Source organism: Homarus americanus, unplaced genomic scaffold, assembly GCF_018991925.1.
Source record: "Homarus americanus isolate GMGI-L3 unplaced genomic scaffold, GMGI_Hamer_2.0 scaffold48354, whole genome shotgun sequence".
In the NCBI taxonomy this organism is placed as follows: Eukaryota; Metazoa; Arthropoda; class Malacostraca; order Decapoda; family Nephropidae; genus Homarus; species Homarus americanus.
This window is the reverse complement of record NW_024723833.1, coordinates 2,442,045-2,465,040: the sequence shown is the minus strand read 5'-3', so window position 1 is coordinate 2,465,040 and position 22,996 is coordinate 2,442,045. Positions and strand designations below refer to the sequence as shown.

Below are 22,996 nucleotides of genomic sequence, written 5' to 3'. Positions count from 1 at the left end.
TAGACGTAATGAATCAGTTTTTGGAAGAACCAATTTTATCTCGTTGTTTTCTGTTTACATATTTGACTTATACGTTTTCTTTTGACTGTGTCTGTATCATCTATGACTTTTTTTCCGTGTTCAGAGCCGGGTGAAGCATGCAGAGTCTAACTCAACATATCAATGACCTTTTCCTTCGTGGTGGTTCTTTCAAAAACTCTTGTACATATATCACTTCTCTACACTGCTACCAAGGACTAGAGCATGTTAGACCCGAGACCAAAGGCTGACTGGTAGTTTTAGACTTAGAGGAATCTTGCTTAACATTTTTCAGCTTCAAATGCCCGTGATTTTAGTCCCAGGGTCATTATTACCAACACATGACTGAGGGTCTTGTTGGAGTAGCTAATCTGTTCATGTCACTTGAACAATTCATTATGGCAGCATGCTGAACAACACAGTCACAACTGATTTTCAGATATCTTGAAATGCATCTAGCTAGTTTAAATTGGTGGAATACCTCGGTATCCACACTCTTAAATTTAATGCAACTTATTTCAACCAATGAATGCTGAGTTCAGGTTAACTTCTTCCAAAAATAGGAATACATTTGTTGATCTTCCAGGCAATAAAATGGCTCTTCCATGCCACTAGCCATGACCTGGCAACAATGAAGGAGATGCACTTACTTTGCATGTATTTTTGACACTGATATTTTGGGGCATTATTATATGCCACACTTTTCAGCACTCACAACACACCAAGACACGTCAGCACCTTAGTTCACTGCATTTAACCACAATAAAAAATAAAGCCAAATTGAGTTAAGGAGACAACAAGGTGGCTGTTATACCATCACAAACAATCAGTTATACCATCACAAACAATCAGTTATATCATCACAAGAGTCAGTCAGTTATATCACCACAAGAGTCAGTCAGTTATATCACCACAAGAGTCAGTCAGTTATATCATCACAGGAGTCAGTCAGTTATATCACCACAAGAGTCAGTCAGTTATATCATCACAGGAGTCAGTCAGTTATATCACCACAAGAGTCAGTCAGTTATATCACCACAAGAGTCAGTCAGTTATATCACCACAAGAGTCAGTCAGTTATTTCACCACAGGATCTTTAAGTTGTCCTCGTGTAGTAAACAGCGAGAATGCAGGAGTATAATCTAAACGATCTACTCTATAACACTCGTAAGCAGAAGTAAGAATATATGTGTCTCTCCCTGACGAGTAGAGTAATACTGTGTTAGAGTTGTGTGATGGAGGAATGTCCTGAGGTGTTAATGCTCCTCATCTGATGTAATAAATGCCCTCAGTAACGAGTGAAGAGCATATCAGAATAAGCTAGGAAGAATGTACAGTACATATTGTTTTGCTCAATGAGAATTTCCTGGAAGTAACATGGCAAGTTTACAGTTGAAGATCGAAAGTTGCTAGTAGAAGAATGACAAGCTTGAGCTCCTAAATGGGATTTCGCCAGGAAGAGGAGGATATAAATAGCCATAAGAGATGTAGAAATGAAGGCTTTAGCTTGGTGCAGTACATGGGTGTATATTACAAATTGGACAGGTAGTTGGTAGATATTTGGCAGTCTTTTGACAGTACAGTACAGTAGTTAGTTGAGTATCTCCTAGGAATTGTACATATGTAAACCTCAGTTCCATAAAAATTAGAATGTTAAAGATAGCTGTAATATTTGTATGACGAGGTATGGTGTACAAGAATCAACCCTACATTGTGAAGTACAGTATCAGAACCTCTGTTGCCTATGACATCAGCCCAAGTTATGTCTTTAAATATGAAAACTTGAAATAAGTCTCATGTTACTTAGAGGGAGAGAATAGTGTAGGATGTTGGGAGTGAGGAGTCACAGACGAATAAACCTGACCAGTACCATCCACTGCCTTCACAGCTTCCACCACTACTCCTGTCACCTGCACACTTCCACAGGAGTTTTCATTAACTTTATGATTGCAAGCATATTTATTCTTGCTTTTACTCCTTCATTATAAGAATCAGAAAATATTTTTGTTCTCATGTTTTGTTTCTCCAAGCTTTTCATTTTTTAACGTAGAATAATATAACATTATAGATATTTTTCATGTTTTCTATATTGGCACGACACTGCCCACTCCCTCAAGGGCCAGAGCTCCACCACACCACCACTGAGAGCTGCCTTGTATCATGACACACCTGATTGTGTTCTGATTCTCTTTATATGCAACTTTTCAGTTCAATTATGACATTTTATCTTCTACTATGGAATAATTATATAATTGCCGGAATACAATCCACTTTCCACTGACATTTTCTTTATTATAGTGACGAAATTATATCTTATGCCGTAAATAATAATTACTTCAGTTTCAGAATCCAGATCTATGTAAAGTATATGGTAGTCTGTTCTAAATGCTGTAGTGCACTATAAAAAATGAAAACTTTTATCGTGATTATTCAGTTTTCGTGCTAAAAATTTTGACTGAAACGCCAAAATCCTTTCACACCCTTATTGCCTAAAATCTACATTATAGTGTCCACGTATAATAGAAATATAGACTTCTCTTACCGTAGCTGAATCCTGTTTTATGCTGACGTATCTTAACAAGAAGGTGATATCCTCTCAGGGGTCATTCTAGCCCTGTCAGCCCAGCAACTAGAGTGATAGTTAACAACCCCAAATTTTATATATATTTTAAAATTAAACTGATTGTATTTTTATATAATTGAACATTAATCCTCATTATTCTTCGGACAAGTTTAACATTATTTTAATAAACATTTAATCAATTCGTGTTTGGTTTGGCCAGTTTGTTTGGTTTGTATTTAGTTTAATATTCATCTGTTAACTGATTACAGATTTTCTTCTAAAGAAGTTCAATATAGTATGAGAAGACACTCAAATGACAACCAAGTTAGAGGAGAAAAAATGAGAGAAATCTATCTACACTTCTCAAATAGTCACAGACCTGACACATAAGGACGGAGCGGTAATCGTGGCTTTAAAACTCGAGAAGAGAGAAAGAGTATGTGTAGTTAAACCTGCGCCGCTGCCTAACATGTACATCTTGGGTGAATGTAAACAAGGGGAGGCAATTTAGGCACTGTACCGTGGAGTAAGAGCACAAGGTAGCACGGTGGGGGCAGCAGGACACTAACACGATAGTATCTCAGCAGGAATAATGCTATCAATAATGCAGAGTACATTAATATACAGAGAGATTGGTGTTATATGAATTTTTGGGGGGTAAGAACATATTGCTAAACAGCTAACGGGTGACGTTGTTGGCTTGTGTGAAGCTACACAAGATTTGGGGCCTTGTTACAGAGTGAAGTACATAGCAGAACTCGTCTTTTCCAGCAGAGAGTGAATTAATGACAAAGAATGAGAGGAAAATGTGTGTGTGTGTGTGTGTGTGTGTGTGTGTGTGTGTGTGTGTGTGTGTGTGTGTGTGTGTGTGTGTGTGTTTTCTCTCGCTTACAACCTGCATTAAGTGGAAAAATGCTTGGAAAAAAAGAATAAAACTTTAGTCAAGATTAATACAAAACAAAAACAACAACAATAACAACCGAGAAAATAGAGAATCATTACGTTAACGGAAAAGATATGAGAGTAATCAGAGCACAGTCAAGTAGGTCAGGTGTTGCCACTGTGTGTTGAGTCTAACCTAGTGCTTCTCACCCTCCTCTAGCAGATCCCGTATGCCGACATCATGTCCAAGACCCTCGTCTTTGGCATCTATGACTTCGACCGCTTCTCAAAACACGACCAGATTGGTGAGGTCAAGATCCCTCTCTGCCAAGTGGACCTCGCCCAGACGATCGAAGAGTGGCGTGATCTTGTATCTGTGGAAGGCGATGGTGGCCAGGTGAGCTCACAAGGGCGGCAATCTTTCTATTCTCCTGTTTCATCCTTTTCTTCTTCCTTACCTCCTCCTCCTCTCCTCCATCGTCCTCCACACTTTATCACTCTCTGCCTCGCACTGACATAATCTCTGCCAGATAACACACTTCAGGTCTCTCAAACATTTCATAAAAATTGATTACAAAATTGTCCTTGTTCACCAGTAGTTATGGCAGATATAATATTCTGTCATTAATTACCTCATTTAATCTATACAAAACCACATTTTTTTAGTATTAGGAAATCATGTTAAGATTATCCTGAGTAACTTTCACTCATATTTCAGCTGAACAATTAATATTTTGATGGATAATGTCCTGCTTATGTTTAGACCAATACCAGTACAAACACTCTTACATTAGATAATCAGTTAAGCAATATTTTCAAGTACAGTTTCTTCATGTTAACCTGTGTGCTGTACAGTAATTCACAATACAGTAGGTCTGCATTACAACTACAGTGTGGCATTGTAACTGTTTAGTAGCCAGTCTTTGTTTTAATTACTAACAAAACATATTCAAGTTTAGTCGTTAACCACTTGATAGATTTTATTCAACCTCACAGTGATTTTATACCACCTGTTCCCCCTTGTTATCTCCCACCTAACCCCTTTCAGGTCGCTAATATGTTTTCTCACATACTGTACTGTACCAGGGAGGTCCCAGAGACCATATAACAACTCATTAAGTATACTGACAATATGTTAAGTATTCTGGTAACACATTTAGTATACTTATGACATATAAGTATACTTGTATTATGTAAAGTGTGCCTACAAACATGTAGTAAACTAAAAACTTTTTAAATGTACTAAAAACATGTTAAGAGTACTGACAACATGCTAAGTGTACAATAATATCAATTGGTTAAGTATACTGACAACATGTTAAGTACCTGTATACTAACAACATGTTCAGTGTACTTACAATACGTTAAGTATACTTACAACATGTTAAGCATACTAACAACATGTTGAGTATACTAGCAACACATTAAATATTCTAAGAAGTATATAAAGAACCTTCAGTTATACTGCTCGGGGCCTGCCATCACACGTCTCAGATGACACTCACAACATTGTTCTTGGTGAAATTTCCGTTACATATTTACTAATTTGAAACCAGGTGCACACGGCTGATTGGCTGAGTAATACATTACCTCACCACCAATTAGGGGCAAGACTCTAGACTTTAAATCAAAATAAATAATACTTGTAAATGAATAAATCTATAACGGCAATGCCACTCCATGGATATATGGGCCATGTTTGTCATCTTTGACTTAAAATGGCAGGTCAAGATGACGTATATATTACATCCTTTACGAAGAGGACACGTTAAGGAGGTCCAGATTCTTGGTCAACCACTAGAGTGAAGGTGGGGCAGTGGTGGCCCGTGTGTGTATGTTGATGTAAGTGACTCATGGTGCAAGATGTGGGTGGTAGTGTTTTATCAAACTGGTGTTATGGGCCCCATTACTCATACCATAAGGAGTAGCAATTTGAAACCTGTGTGATCCCTTTACATGCAGTAGCACCTTCAAAGTGACTGCCAGGCTCCCCTTGGTCCTTCTGTGGGCAGTAGTCCCTCTTAAACATTTTTGCTCGGTACTGACTAAGTGTGGGTAGTAGTCCTTTAAAAAGCTTCTTCTAAGGGCACTTTTTGGTTAAACTGTGGTGGTTGTACCTTAACAAGCAGTTACTGAGAGCACCCTTCAGCCAAAGTAGTTGTAGTTCTTCCTTTAATGGCACTATATGGCCACCTTCTTAACCTGTCCCTCTAGTGGTGTTCAAGAAATGGATCAACCATCACCTGAAGCATCTTGCCCCCGGACTATGTGTTTCTCTGTACTAAACATCATTTTGTCAGAACAGACTTGTATAGACTGGCTCCACACACTTCATGACAGAACTGGATGATGTTGATCACTGCCTAGCGTGCCTAGCTCCTAGATCACAACATTGTATCAGACTTAGCCAAACTTTAGTTCAGCCTAGCTGGAGTAGGAGTGCGTCATGATAAAGTTCGTCTCATTAGCTCAAGTTGATCAACAGAGTAAATGTACATTGTTTCTGCAGTAATCTGAGGACCGCTGCTAGGTGCCTGCAGTAGCAAGCACAGATGCATAGATGAGCCTCTTAAAATCATAGTTAGGGTGCTTGAGTAAACAAAATCCATGTAAGGCTGCATTTGTTGGAGCGGTGGCCGCACGCTGGTGAAGACCACCCGTGCCAAGTTTGAGTCACTACTCACACCACACTACTGAAACGTGTTCCACCTCTTGACCATCATTGATAAACACTGAACACTTGCCAACATACTTGTGTATTGGCATTTCCTTCCCTCTGTAGATATTTGAAATGTAAGTCAGCACAACGCAATGTGAACAATCTTTGTTTTGAGTCAGGTCAATTCAGCTTCCATTACGTACCAAAAGTTTAAATGAGCTTCCTCCTCTTCTCCAAACAATACACTGAATCACTTTATTACTCATAGTGAACGCTCACTGCCCCTTGTGTGGATATATATATATATATATATATATATATATATATATATATATATATATATATATATATATATATATATATATATATATATATATATATATATATATATATATATATATATATATATATACATGTATTTCACTCAGCCCACCGTCCTCCTGTATTACACAGCCACGGACACATCATCCATAACCCTCTAATTGCAACACCAACTTCCAACCTCTTGAAAGGAAGACTCTTGAGACCCACATCCTCATCCCCTTCCTAGAGGTTTGAACACGGATTACCTGATATACTTGATTGGAAACTCTCAGTTGGTGAAGGTTGTTACTCCACACCATAGCCGTGGATAGCTGGTCATTCATGCTATCACGGAGTTGCCAGTCAGAGTGAGAGGTACTGGCACTGGTGCTGGGTTATGTTTGATGTGTGTGTACGGCAGATAGTGTTGGCCAGTAGTTGATAAAGGCCGTGTTGTGTGTTGAAGCTGTCGGTGTGGGGACTTACCTCTTCTTGGTAAACTATATGGGGTGTTTGGTGGACGGGGCTACTTTCTCTCCTCTCCTTTCCTCCGTCCAAACCAACCATCACCAACTGGAAATGTCGATAATGTTTGCATTATATGTTTAATAGTTATATGAGGTGGTAAAGAGTTGCTTCAAAATTATCTTCATTTAGAAAATTTGGACCTGCAGATTAATATGTAAATTATATATAGTTGTTCAGTGCATAATGCCTTGATCACCAAATATTATCACTTGCCTGTTTCTTTGTGTATATATATATATATATATATATATATATATATATATATATATATATATATATATATATATATATATATATATATATATATATATATATATATATATATATATACAAATTTGATTCCAAGGTTATCTAGATATTCAAGGATGTTTTGTAGTAGTGCTGCAGATCACTGGAGCAGCTAGACTCAGATGAGAGAAGGTAGCCTCTGTAGTCGCTCATGTACTGCACATAATTCTCCAGCAATGCTGCAACAAATTATATTCATAGGAGCAACATAGCACCATTAGACACTGTTAGTATAAACTATGAACTACTTTCTTAAGTCCACCCTTCTTCCGCTAAGTTGCCTACGTTTTCCTTGGTAAAATGGAAAATGCAGTATTGGGTTGCAGCTTTGCGGGTCTTCATATGATTGAGTTCAGTAAATGATAACTGTGAGGAGCACAAGCTTTCCTGTTCAGTCGAGGATCAACCAGATGCCAAAACTGAGCTGAAGTAAATAAATCTCGCATTGTTGTCTCATTTATGAACTTAGCATATTTACGATGTGTTCAGACCACGTGGTGCCTCCCAGCCCAAGGGCTAATCTCATAACTTTTGAAAGAAAAACTTCTGTCTAACTGATAATTTGATGTTTTGTAACTATGAGTAGGACTGAGACTCTGGCCTTCAGATATGATTTTTTTTTCTTAGCCATTTTGTTCTCCAAGTGTCTCAATAGCTCAAGTAGTGAGACCAATGTGTAGGATGTGGTGGTGACCCAGCTACAGCCATCAGGGGCTGGGTTATGACCAAGGATGTCCAGTAGTGGTGTGGTCAGTGGTGCTGACCCACCCTACCACACACTAGCCACACTGGTTCCACTTGTTAATGACAGTGGTTCCACGAGTTAGTATAGTGGTTCCACATGTTAGTCTTAGTGGTTCCACAAGTTAGTCACAGTGATTCCACAAGTTTGTCTGGGTGGTTCCATGAGTTAGTTTGAGAGGTTCCACAAGTTAGAGTGGTACCAATGTTAGCGAGAGTGGTTCCCGCGGGCTGGGACGACTCACTCCTGTACTGCCTTATCTGGTGTAGGGCCAGGCCCCTCCCCCACCCTGGGTGACCCCCCCCTGACCTGATCTCCACCACCCTCCACAACCTTACTCGCTCCACACCAGGTCAACCCGAGGTCACTCAGGTTGCCACCCATCACGCCGTTTATAACTTCTTTCACTCAACAACTTTCAAATAACCTCTTTTTAATATTTCCAACCAAAAAATACCCTTCAGATTTAGTGTTCCTCTAAAAACATAAAAATTTTCAACTGGATGTGGGTGATATTGCGTGTTGGTGGTAGGGCGGCTCACGGCCCTTAGGTAGGTGTCCTCTTTTCTTCCTCATCTCCCACTCAGCATGCAGGACTCAGCCTCTTCCTTGCTCCACGCACCTCCCTCCGACCTCCCCAAATCTAATGAGGAATGATCCGCTAGCCTTAATAAGCCTTGAAGTGAGGTGAGGTGAGGTGGAGGCTCTGGAGCAAGTGAATAGAGGTTATGTGTCCACTATTCAGTGACTCTTCATGCTTGAGACTATTTTTGCTGATGTTTAGTGATTGCCGATGCCTGTGGTTGTGATGCTTCTTGTGGTTGGTGCCGTGTTGCATGCCGCGCACGCACGCCTCGTCCATGTACTATCCTTCTCTACGTCGCCTTCCGGACGGCTTCCACCTGCGTCCTCATTCCCATACCCCTTCTTGTACCGCATATTCTCTCATTGTCTGACAAACTTGACAGCCCTCGGCACTCCACAAGTCCTACACCGCCTCACTCACTGCCCCCCCATCACCTGGGCGAAATGTGTTTACATGTGAAGCCTATTGTGAAAGCTGGTGGCGTAGGTTGTAGGCAGGCCGGGGGCAGAGACAAGTGTGTTAATTCAGCCATGACTCCGCCTCTCGCCCCACCCCGCGACCCAGGATGACTCGCAGGTGCCGCCACATATCGCTCGCTCCATCTCCAGCACCCACAGACAGTCCACCTATCATGCTGTGGTGTCTCCCTCTTGTCATTAGGTCACATAATGCAAAGTCAATTTTTCAATTTTACTCGTAAATACTCAGACCATTAGTTGTCAGCTTGAGTACACAAATACTGTACCGTATTCCAAGTTTTGATTGGCTGCAGAAAGTGTAATGTATTTGATAATAGAGCCTTTACTATTATGTAAACATTTTCTCCTCACTCATTCTAAGAGAACACAGATGTGCAAAATCCTTTATGCTCTGTTATGTTTTTTCCAACTTGATACATATACCAGAAATATGGAGTGGGCATTTGTGGATGTCCTGCCTGTTGTAAACTTTAGCTGGGTCGCTGAGGGAAATAAAAAACAAACATCGTTTTTGCAGTTTTACACCTGTACTTAAAAGAACACCCCGTGCCATTGCTAAAAGAACGGTAGAGTGCCCTAAAAGAAGCTGTATATTGCGAGGTATTGCAACGCGTTCGTGGCATCGCTGGCTGCTGGCTGGCTGGCTGGCCTCATCACATAATTCATCTTGTCAGATTTAACCTCTGTGTATATAATTATCATTCTCCTCTTTATATATCACTGTGAAATTCAACCTTAACTGCTCAGTGGCCAGTTGCTTGTATGTCACTCATGAGAAGGGGATAGAGAGCGGTGTGTGTAACTGTGAAACCTTCCATATCATCCACTCAGTTAAGTTTGCTCACATTTGCCTTCCAGTTGTTTATGTTGAGCGTTTATTAAATACTCGCCTCTCTGTCTCCTAAAACTTGGCATCTGGCCCGAGCACTTTATCCCTACAACACCAATTGGTGATTAGTTATCCCCCTTCTGGCAGACTCTCCCTCACTCACTCGGTCCCGGGCTCGGCTTCTTAAAGGTTCCTCTTAAATTTTCTCCCCAAATTATTGGAAAAGGAATGCATCTATTTACGGTACAATGCCATTGGAATCTTGATGCCATTTTGGATGCTGTATTTGTCTTGTAGCTTGAATGAACTAGTTGGATGAGTTCCTGCACAACTTTACTGAGGGAGAAACATTTAATGAACAGATCTGCGAGACTCCGAGACCGGACGCGCGACAAGCATGACCTAATCATTACCCCAAACCTCAAGGAAGAAAATGTGATATACAAACCCGCATAAATTGACTCTTGAGGCTTAGAGATGATAAGGGCCATGCCTGTTGTGAATACAGCTGTTATTTGTTTATTTAATTTTTAACTGTGTGATGCGGTGTCGCTGTGTCCGGTGCCCTCCCACCGTCCTACCACTCGTTCACAACTCTCGTATGTTTCATCTCCAACTACAGGATAATACATGGACAGTTCCAGAGAGAGTTATAAGGTTTTTTATGCATGTATTTGAGAACATGACTCAGGATGCTCTATTCCACGAATGGTTTTATATATTTTTACCCCTTTTCTCCATATATAAACAAGAATCTTAGAGAACCAATAGAGAGTTTTTAGCATTAATGCCTCTGCATGTGACATCGTACCAATGACACAGAAATTGTCGTTATAAAGGCGCAGGATCGAACAGTAGTCACTTAACAGTTTAAATTAGGCTTCTAGTAGTGTCTCCAAAATAAAATAAAATAATTCCTTATTAAATATAATAACTTAAAATATTGTGATAATTAAAACTATTATGCAAGAGTGTCACTCCTAACAGTCTCTAACCCCCAAAATATCATAAAACGCTTATAAGAAACTTAACCTCTCGCATATCAAATTATAATCAGAATTTATTATTTCATATTGAGTCCCATATGACATAAAGGTCAATGTTAATGTTGTTACAGCAGTTGATGAGCTCTTGTCCTCAGGAGCCGTCAATAATGCCCACTTAATTCGGGAAAATATCTTAACTATGATTAACTATAATTGTTGTATAATTACAAGCTGGAGTATGTTAACTCTGTGTTGCCAGTAACTACTACTCACAGATTTACTCAGCTGCTCACAATGGTTCACCTGGAGACTCTACTGTTCCTGCCCATCTCTGTCAGCAACTTACTGATTTTTCTCATCATTATCAAATTGCTCAAAACATTAACAAAGCTTCAATCTAGAAAAAAAAATATATAAATATTTTGGTATTAATGTAAAAATTATCAGCAAAATTGTGTGCAAAATTGATCTGCCCAAAATGCTAGACAGAGCTGGAGCGTAAATGTCTGCCAAATAGCAACGATGTCTTCCAGCATTTGGCACCATTTACGAACTTACACGCTTCAGGTCGTTTTGTGATTTAACCAAGTCTGGAAATAAATTTAAAGATTTTACCAACTGCTCAACAAATCTATAAAGTTAACTAAAAATGCGGCTCCTAATTGCATTATAACTTAATCAAATAACAGAATTATCTTTTGTTACGGAGTTTATTAACAATGCAAAATGCAACTCTATAATCTTTGATCACCAAACGACTCGAAGCTCAATGCATTTCGTTACGTATTAAGCAATTCAGAAATTTTGGATCCAATATTCTATTACTAATTTATTATATTACATGACCATTCACGTTGGTCTTTACATTATTATTATTATTATTATTATTATTATTATTATTATTATTATTATTATTATTATTATTATTATTATCCACTGCCTGGGTACGTTTCTGCCTGTTGTATGAATTTGTTTTATTTCATTTCATTTGTTTTAATTTTCTTTCAGTATGAAGTTGCTGAGATGGATGAGTCCTTTCTTATGATTAGTATTATTATTATTATTATTATTATTGTTATCCTTATTATTATTATTATTATTATTATCTATCACATTTTGATTATGCCTTTGATACCAACTTTGATACGGGTTTCTATGCTAGCTTTCTTCTTATTATTATTATTATTATCATTATTATTATTATTATTATTATTATTATTATTATTATTATTATTATTATTATTATTACTGCTACCAAAATAAGCCTTCATTAACCAAGCCAAGGTCATGAACCCAATTTGTAATGAAAAAATTATTTGGAGTTGATTATATATATATATATATATATATATATATATATATATATATATATATATATATATATATATATATATATATATATATATATATATATATATATGTGTGTGCGTGTGAGTTGTGTATATACACACACAACTCCAAGGACATAATATCAATTTGTAATGAAAAAATAATGGGGGTTGATGAGATAAACAATGCGATGGTCATGAACCCAACTTTATAATAAATAAAGTAGGAAGGGTGTGATGACTTTGTGTTGTGAGTTAAGACACTCTGATGATGAACCCACAGTCTTTGGTGAAGTAAAACTAAAGGTGACTTGGAGTTGGTGGTGTATACAGTATAACTCCCAGGACATAAAATCAATTTATATAGAGTCACTCAAACAGAAGGTGGATGATGACTTTGTTTTGATGACATATCCAATTCCAGGGTCATGATGAACCCACAATTTGTGATGAATTAAAAAAAAGAAGGATGACTTGGATTTGATGAGATATACAATTCCTATTTTTTCACAATGTTTCTTCTCTGCCATGCTTGTCATCTATCAATGCTCGCTCCATCCCTCTCTTGGTGCGCATGTACCTCCACACACCTCTGGCGCCAACCCTCTTGCCTACGTAAGTATTGTCACTCTCTGCACAACCATTTTTTGTTCTCTCTTTTTTCTTGTTACTGATTCAGAGGAATAAAGTCTTTAGTGAGCATCTTTTCTCTTTTTCTCTTATTATATTGATAAGAGGAAGTGTTAGAGATTTGTTGTCTTCAAATATACAATATATGCGTATAACTTCCCTCAAAGTTTAAAACGATGTTCGGGACTACCGTGACTGCTGTATGTTTACTTATTTATGCCCGGGCTGGTGTAATGTAACTTGGGTCTCCAGACTGACGGGTTATAGTCACTGTACAGTACTGTAAATGAGATATTAGTGGATTTGAGTGGAAGAAATACACCTACTATACAATACACACGCTTTATACTTTTTTGTGAAAATATAACCCAGAAAACCCAAAAGGGTTTACGTGACATCAAACTGACGTATAAAGTAGCTTATCACCAGGTGTAGAAATTTTTATTGGGTGATACGGTATTCAAAGATTAAGAATAAATGTCATTGAGAGACTTCCTACGATTTAGATGTTGTTCAGTGATGTATAATCAGTTGAGCTTTAGATGTGGTCAGGTGCTTTTCAAAGACTTTATTCCTCAAAATGTGATCCAAATGTTGAGTGGAAGAGGCGGGGTGTGAGGCACCAGCACACTCTGTAAACTGTGTCCCTCCCCCCCTCCCCCACCACTCTCTCCTCTATGGTGCTAAGTGTTCTTGTCCGTGTTCAGGGTAAGTCACCACTAACTATGTCAAGAGGTTAAATACTCCACAACATACTGAGGAGGCCATGCTACACCTCCACAATAAATTGAGAGAATTATGCTTAGTCTCCACAACAAACTGAAGAGGTTATACTAGACCTCCACAGCTAAATAGGGTCATAGTAGACTTTCACAACAAACTGAAGAGGTTATACTAGACCTCCACAGCTAAATAGGGTCATAGTAGACTTTCACAACAAATTACACAGGTTATAACAACTATACGGGTTATCAGAAGCTCATATCATCCTGTGCAAAGATTTACACATTATCAGAACTAGGTTTAAGCTTCTCTGTGTTACCATGTTTACAGGAACACCAAGTACTCTGCCTCAGTAGTGGGCAGCCATCAGATAGGGTATATGTGTTTATCCTAACTTATTACTGTAATCTTGTTATAAGTATCAGTTACACCTTATCAGTTTATTGTTAACTTAACACTTAGTATAAGTAATAAATACACCATCTTAGTGCATGATGGTGTACCTCATTAACTTAACACTGTGGGTTCAGTAAGAGATACAGCATCAGAGTACAGTACTTGGACCACATTACTACAGCATTACAAGTAACTGGTAAAGGCTACACACGGCCTCAGTTTCCCCCCAAATTATTATAGTTTTAATTAGGATAACGTGCCTGTAGGTATATTAACTTCATTACCATTGTTTACAAGTGTTTCCCCCTCACTACCCCCCCCCCCACAGAGTTATGGCTAATCCTTCAAAAGTTTGTCCACAAAAATCACATCGCAAGTTTGTGTTTAGAGTTGTCAGAATATTACTTAACTGTGTTAAGTTTCAGGGCTCCCCCTGACACACTAACATTGTTGACTTATACTCTTCCCCATCCCTCTTCCACCCCACCAATGTGTCTGGTACGTATGTCCTGTGGTGGTCTTGTTATGATGCAACCCGCAGTGCAGGCAGACTGTCACCACATACAGCAGGAGACACTGTAAACAGCAATGAGACTTACTATATAACATATACAAGAGAATGACTCTGTCTATTATAATGTCAACAAACTGACTGCGTGTATGTCATGGCCCGAGGAGACTGGCACCATTTTGGCTACAGTTTTGGACATTTAATGTCATATAGGACTCTCAAGCTTGTGTCTCTTTCTCTCCAGTTTTCTTGGTGGATGAAACTTGATGCTTAGAAACATCATCATCTGATCAGTACTTGTTAGGCCATCTTATCAGCTGTTATCGCAATACACAATGTTGTTGCTAGAATTAAAAACAAAACAAAAAAAACAGTCCAAACCGAACATCCTCTCTGCAGTAGGAACTGTTTACACGATAGGAATTGTGGCTGAGTGGGTAGAAACTAATCTTAGTTTCCAAGGTCCAGGGATCTACTCCCAACCAGGGCTGTGACCCTGTGGGAAAGGATCTCTATCACAGACACACACACACACACACACACACACACACACACACACACACACACACACTCCGTACCAGGTGTGACTGGGTACCAGCTTATCCGGAGTTGCATAACACAGGTGTGAGTCAAACTGTGGTGTGTCCAAGACATATGGATACATTCGCAGTGAACTGGACCAAGGGAGACTGAGGGCAGCGGTGCGTTACCTGCGCTGACAGAACTTGGCCTCTACATTTACAGTGACATACAGTAATGGGTACACTTCTGCATATAGACATTTCCACGATTGTTAACATATATGTCGTATAAAGTCAAACTCAAATGTTTAGCAGGAACCACAATACCGATAAAATTTTACCAGAAACTAAACTCCTTCAGAGAAACATTGAGGAAGACCTGGGGTCAGAATTGCGACTGTTTACTGGTGACCCGTGTCGTGCTGGCCACACTGTCCGTTCAAAGTCAAATTATATAGAAAAAAGTTTCACGATAAATGTTAATCCATATTCTGTGTTATCAAACTATGTAACGGCAGGATTATTTCAAAAGATTTGTTTAAGACAGTGAACATAAAGATAGATAGATAGATAGATAGATAGATAGAATTTATTATTGTGAAATGAGTATAAACATCTTTGTTTGGTATATAATATTCGCGGCATAAAAGTCCCACTGCAAGCATTAAGAAAGACTGGCTCACCAGGATCAACTTTGAGTTACTGTAATGTGCTGTACTGTACTGTAATATATCTTAGCGGTTCGTTACGGACTGTTGGTAACGCCCTCAAAATAAACGGCTATACAGTACATTATGGACTTACGCCGTGTGACTGAAACTTAGTTAAATCGTTTGGAGATTTTCTACATTTCATTATATAATTGCATTACAGTGTGTAAAAATTAAGTGAAATCCTCGACATTACATTTTGGATGCGTTATCCCAGAGACGGTCACATCTGTTCACCCCAGGTAACAATTTGCTCAATTTTAATTGACCTGTTGACTGAATTTCACCCAGTTTGAGCTGCCTTACCAATCGTTACATTTTTGAGAAGTAGATTGGTCGCTTGTTGCTAATTAAGATATAATGTCACATTGGCAAATGCACAGCCATTTTTTCGTATTTTGATATGTATTAGTTTTTTATCAGGTGAAAATATAGTTTTAGCCTGAATAGGTTCCACCGCGTCTGTTTTAAACATTGAAAACAAAACTAATAGCTGTGAAGTCACTGGTGTGACATGACTCAGTAACAAGCAGCCAATCAACTTCTTTCAAATGGGTGGAACTTAGTGGAGAAGTGTACCCGAGGGCCACTGTGACTCACCAGGAGGCTACTCACACCATACTTCCTGCCCCATCTCCTCCACCTTAACTTTATCATAATTCCTAATAGGACAAAGTTGCTTCTTTTTTATAATTTAGTGATATATTATGTAAGAATTATCACTGACTGCATTTCAGCAAATTTACAGGTGAACCCCATAAAGGAGATCCTTCATACGGGTCTTGCCTCCTCCAGGATCTTCCTCCACATTTTGTGATACATTTTTCTACGCACGTATTTTAGTAGTTATGGTGAATACTTTATCTCTTAACTCTACCTCAGGCTGTTACAGGAAACATAGACTTTTCATATATATATATATATATATATATTGTAACTCCCCACATAACTGACAGGGACCACGAGTGTGCATCAGGTAGATTTCCTTCTTAGGTATTGTACTTACATAGTGTTGCAAGGCCCTCTGCTACCATGCATTAGGTTACCGTCCATGTGGACCTACATTGTTATTTCAATGTTGAAGTAATGTAAAAAAAAAAATTCACGACATTATTTTTTGGTTGAAACAACATGAAGGAGCCGCCGGATACTGGATTTAAAACTCACTCCCTTGATAACAGTCAGTGAAGCTTATTCGTCCACACTGTTGGGTTGGGCGGCTGGTCTTGTGTGTTGTTACTAAGAGGAGTGGCTTTTTCTTGCCAGATTTCTCCAGTTAATAGTTCTTTAATTCAGGTGAAATTTATTGATACACATGATAGGTAATTAAGACAGGTAATAGGTTAATAATCCCGATAAATACCAGTTGTTAGCTAAATCATCTATGGTTAAGGAATAATCCAGTTAGTAGCTACATAACCCAGGTGGTAGGTGTATAATCCAGTTGGTAGGTAAAAAATTAACCCAGGTGGTAGGAGGAGAGTAATTACCATGTTAATTTGATAATCCACAGTGCCCCCCCCCCCAGCCCCATCAGGATAAAATCCTCCAGTTTGGTCTAATTTACCAGTAATAATCCTCGACATAATTACATGTATCATAATTATAACATCAGTATTATGAAAGTCAAGTTTTTTCCCATTAAAATAGTGTGTGATACTGATATAGGAAAGGACTCAATATACTATCCCGTGGTCCCTCCCCGCCTCTGGGATGGCTGTATATGCCAGTAGGACCATAACAATCCTACAGAACACAGTGCAATAGTCAGAGTTACTTAACATATTATAATATACAGGAGAACATTTGGTGATCCTTCTCACTATAACAGTACTCAACACTAGGTATGTAGAGAGAGAGCTACCATCATCAGTGTAAATGCCTCATGCTTCTGTCCAATCGCATTTTGAAGTTTTGAAGAAGTGTAGCGGCTGTAACGGTTATAAACGGTTCTAACGGTCCTGTGTGTATGCGCGCGAACAGGAAAACAAGTTGGGCGACATCTGCTTCTCCCTGCGTTATGTGCCCACGGCCGGCAAGCTCACAGTCGTCATCCTCGAGGCCAAGAACCTTAAGAAGATGGATGTCGGTGGCTTATCAGGTAAGCCTTTATGACTACAGTAATATGTTAAAACCAAAACCCTTAATTGTGTTTGAGTTAAGAACAAGCCGGTGTGTTCACTAAATCCATGAACATCAAAGTGGTTGTCGTGGTTTATCAGATACTGTAGGTGAGACAAAGCGACTGGAATGGTACAGTTCATCAAAGCCAGAATCTCTAGAGGAAATCTATAGCATAAATGTCAAGCCTGATGTAAATTAATTATTTTAATATATTAAAATATTCATGAAACACAAGCAGGTTTTCATTTTTATATAATATAATGGAGATTCAAGTTGATTAAAAGTATTTAGTCAGCCAGATGTGACGACAGATAGAGGGATTATCACAAGCTTCCTTAATTGAATTTCTTAAATATCAATGTCTTATTACTTGAGACTCCATTCCCTAAAGAAAAGCATCAACAGTTATCTACATTAAGAAGCTATTAACCTATGTCGTCATCACCTGACCACCGTAAACATTGATGTGTATGCTGGGGGTTAGGTTAAGTAAGGTTTTTTCCGAATATCCAACAAAAACACTGACAAACAAAATAGGACTTGACTTTGCCTTTATGTAAGTGGACACCTGTGAACGTATCAGGTAAGACTGTACAGTAATTAGATTGGTATGTAAACTAAAGCCAAATCTCTTGAGTAAGTTTATGTCTGTGGTTTATCAGAGACGAGTAAGTTGATATGCTCAAGTAGTATTGAATAGAGATGGAGTGGTTTAAGGAGTAAGTCCAACAGACCAATTTGGTCCTGAACGGCAGATTTGTGATCGTTCTTGTTATAAATTTGCACAGCCTTTGAAATTAATTGATGACATTTCGAAGTTTTCATTTAACACGTCCCTTGTGGGTAAATGTAACCTAACCTGGGCGAGTTAAACTTCATAGTGAACCCCAGAACAACATAGCCATAAGCACATGTTAACACTTCATCACTACATGGTTCTCACACATACTCTCACACCTCACAAGACCAACACCGTTCCCACACATCAGTAAGAGTTATCCTTGTATACAAAGCACCAAATTACAATACCACATAACACATCTCTACCTCAGTTTGACTTGCCCCTGTAGATCGCTTTATAAAGATCTGTCAGACTCATCATCTTTATATATGTTTGTCCATCAGTGTGTTATATTCATTTGTGTCCCTGCAGATCCCTACGTCAAGATCTGCCTCATCCAGAACGGCAAACGACTGAAGAAGAAGAAAACTAGCATCAAGAAGTGTACCCTCAACCCTTACTATAACGAATCCTTCTCCTTTGAAATTCCCTTTGAACAAATCCAGGTGGGTAAATACTTAGTTTGTTCCGGTAACTAACTACTGCAGGAAGCTGTTGCTTATGTGTTGTGGTGTAAAGACTAACTCCTACAGGTGGGTGTTGCTTATGTGTTGCGGTGTAAAGACTAACTCCTACAGGTGGGTGTTGCTTATGTGTTGTGGTGTAAAGACTAACTCCTACAGGTGGGTGTTGCTTATGTGTTGTGGTGTAAAGACTAATAAAGAGAAAACTAAGAGAATTGGAATTAATCTAAATGAGCTAAATAGAATTTGTTGAGATTTGGGAAATAATCTCAGTAGGGTAGTTTAGAATGTGTTATCATATTATTTTGGTATTACAATCCACCTTTTCTAACTGACCATTGTGTTTAATAATGAACAAAACTTGACATGACTTCATGACACAAAAAGTTTCTCAATTTAAGCTTATGACACAACCAACTTCTACATTTAAGCTTATGACACAACACACTTCTAGATTATAGTAAGCTTATGACACAACAAATTCCTCAATTATATAAGAATATGACACAACAAACTCCACCATTATAGTAAGCTTATGACAACAAACTCCACCATTATAATAAGCTTATGACACAACTAAATCCACCATTATAGTAAGCTTATGACACAACAAACTCCACCATTGTAGTAAGCTTATGGCACAAACTCTACCACTATAGTAAGCTTATGACACAACAAACTCTACCATTATAGTAAGCTTATGACACAACAAACTCCACCATTATAGTAAGCTTATGACACAACAAACTCTACCATTAGAGTAAGCTTATGACACAACTAACTTCATTATAGTAAGCTTATGACACAACAAACTCCACCATTATAGTAAGCTTATGACACAACTAAATCCACCATTATAGTAAGCTTATGACACAACAAACTCTACCATTACAGTACGCTAATGACACAACAAACTCTACCATTATAGTAAGCTCATGACACAACAAACTCCACCATTATAGTAAGCTTATGACAACAAACTTTACCATTATAGTAAGCTTATGACACAACAAACTCTACCATTAGAGTAAGCTTATGACACAACTAACTTCATTATAGTAAGCTTATGACAAACTCCACCATTATAGTAAGCTTATGACACAACTAAATCCACCATTATAGTAAACTTATGACACAACAAACTCTACAATTATAGTAAGCTTATGACACAACAAACTCCACCATTATGGTAAGCTTATGACACAACAAACGTCACCATTACAGTAAGCTTATGACCCAACAAACTCCACCATTATAGTAAGCTTATGACACAACAAACTCCACCATTTTAATAAGCTTATGACACAACAAACTCTACCATTATAATAGGCTTATGACACAGCAAACTTCACCATTATAATAAGCTTATGACAACAAACGCCACCATTATAATAAGCTTATGACACAACAAACTCCATCATTATAGTAAGCTTATGACACAACAAACTCCACCATTATAGTAAGCTTTTGACACAAACTCTACCATTATAGTAAGCTTATGACACAAAAAACTCCACCATTATAGTAAGCTTATGACCCAACAAACGTCACCATTATAGTTAGCTGAGGACACAACAAACTCCACCATTATAGTAAGCTTATGACACAACAAACTCCACCATTATAGTAAGCTTATGACACAATTAACTCCACCATTATAGTAAGCGTATGACACACCTAACTCCACCATTATAGTAAGCTTATGACACAAACTCCAGCATTATTGTAAGCTTATGACACAATTAAATCCACCATTATAGTAAGCTTATGACGCAACTAAATCCACCATTATAGTAAGCTTATGACACAACAAACTGTACCATTATAGTAAGCTTATGTCACAACAAACTCTACCATTATAGTAAGCTTATGACACAACAAACTCTACCATTACAGTAAGCTTATGACAACAAACTCTACCATTAGAGTAAGCTTATGACACAACTAACTTCACCATTATAGTAAGCTTATGACACAACAAACTGCACCATTATAGTCAGCTTATGACACAAATAAATCCACCATTATAGTAAGCTTATGACACAACTAACTTCACCATTATAGTAAGCTTATGACACAACAAACTCCACCATTATAGTAAGCTTATGACGCAACTAAATCCACCATTATAGTAAACTTATGACACAACAAACTCTACCATTATAGTAAGCTTATGACACAACAAATTCTACCATTATCGTAAGCTTATGACACAACAAACTCCACCATTATCGTAATTGTACAGCAAATTCTACCACTTAAGCTAATCACTCCACTATTAAAGCGTTGTTTACCACAACCTTACCATTATCGTAAGGCTTATGACACCAAACCCACCAAATAGTGAAATGACACAACAACCCACCATTATCGTAAGCTTATGACACAACAACTCCACCATTATTTAAGGTTATGAACAACAAACTCTACCATTATAGTAAGCTTATGACACAACAAACTCTACCATTGCCATGGCCAAACCACCATTAGTAGCCATGGAATCAACAAACGCCACCAATAGTGCTTTATGACACAACAAACTTCACCATTATAGTAAGCTTATGACACAAAACCATCCCAATTATAGAAAAGCTTATGACACAACAAACTACCACCATTATAGTAAGCTTATGACACAACAAATTCCTCACCATTATAGTGTATTTGAAACAACAAACTCCACCATTATAGTAAGTCTGGGACACAACAAACCCACCAGTAGGAAGTGCTTATAAACTAAACCACTATTATAGTAAGCTTATGACAGCAAACTCTACCATTATAGTAAGCTTATGACACAACTAACTCTACCATTATAGTAAGTTATGACACAAAACAAACTCCACCATTATAGTGTTATGACACACAAAACCAATAAAGCTATGACACAACAAACTCCACATTAAGTAAGCTTATGACACACAAACCTTTAGTTTAGCGACGACAATCCTACCATTTAGTAGTGTTTTGTTGAAAACGAACCATCATTAAAAGCTTATGACACAAACTAACGCATTATAGTAGCTTATGACCAACAACGTCACCATTAGTATAAGCTTATGACAACAAAACCCACCGAAAGTTCTATGACATAAAAACCCACCATTATAGTAAAGCTGACACAACAAACCCACCATTTTTTATATGTTAAACCACAAACTGCCAGGTAAGCCACCAAGGTATAGTAACCCGCCAAAACGTTCATTAGTGAAAGGCCAACTCTAACGTCACCATTATAGTGTTTACGACACAACAAACTCCACCATTATAGTAAGTTACGCAACAAACTCAACCATTATGAGCTTAACTCAACAAACTCACCATATGGTAGTTATGAATAACAAACCACATTATAGCTTATGACACAACAAATCCCAACCATTATAGTAAGCTTAGACATAACAAACCCACCATTATAGTTAGCTTATGACCCCGTCTTTTTACACAACAAACCCTACATTGCAAAAGAAAGCATGATGCCACAAAACCACCATTGTAGTTTAAGAAAACCCAACAAAGTGGCTTTACCATTATTGTAGCTTGACAAACCAATTATAGAAGTTATGACACAACTAATCAAACATTATAGTGCTTATAAACCTGCCAGTGTGTTTTATAACAAACGTCACCATTATAGTAGCTTATGACACAACAAACCCCACCATTATAGTAAGCTTATGACATAACAAACTCCACCATTATAGTAAGCTTATGACACAGCGAACTCTACCATTATAGTCAGCTTATGCAACTCCACCATTATAGTGTTTATGACAACAAACTCCACCATTATAGTAAGCTTATGACACAACAAACTCCACCATTATAGTAAGCTTTGACACAACCCACCACCACAGTATTCTTATGAACAAACTCTACCATTAT

The 22,996-nt window shown here is 38.0% G+C and overlaps 1 protein-coding gene and 1 long non-coding RNA gene across 2 annotated transcripts in view; both read left to right on the top strand.

The window, feature by feature from the left end:
- LOC121863736 (synaptotagmin 1-like) overlaps positions 1–22,996 on the top strand; it is a 139,636-nt gene that overhangs the window by 103,650 nt on the left and 12,990 nt on the right. The window contains 3 exon segments of the mRNA XM_042362496.1: positions 3,687–3,860; positions 17,666–17,783; positions 18,960–19,093. Of these exon segments, the coding sequence (XP_042218430.1) occupies positions 3,687–3,860; positions 17,666–17,783; positions 18,960–19,093 (426 nt within the window).
- Positions 12,285–14,808, top strand: LOC121863738. The gene is made up of 2 exons (XR_006088451.1): positions 12,285–13,648; positions 13,710–14,808. It is a non-coding gene; the product is annotated as an uncharacterized LOC121863738 (long non-coding RNA).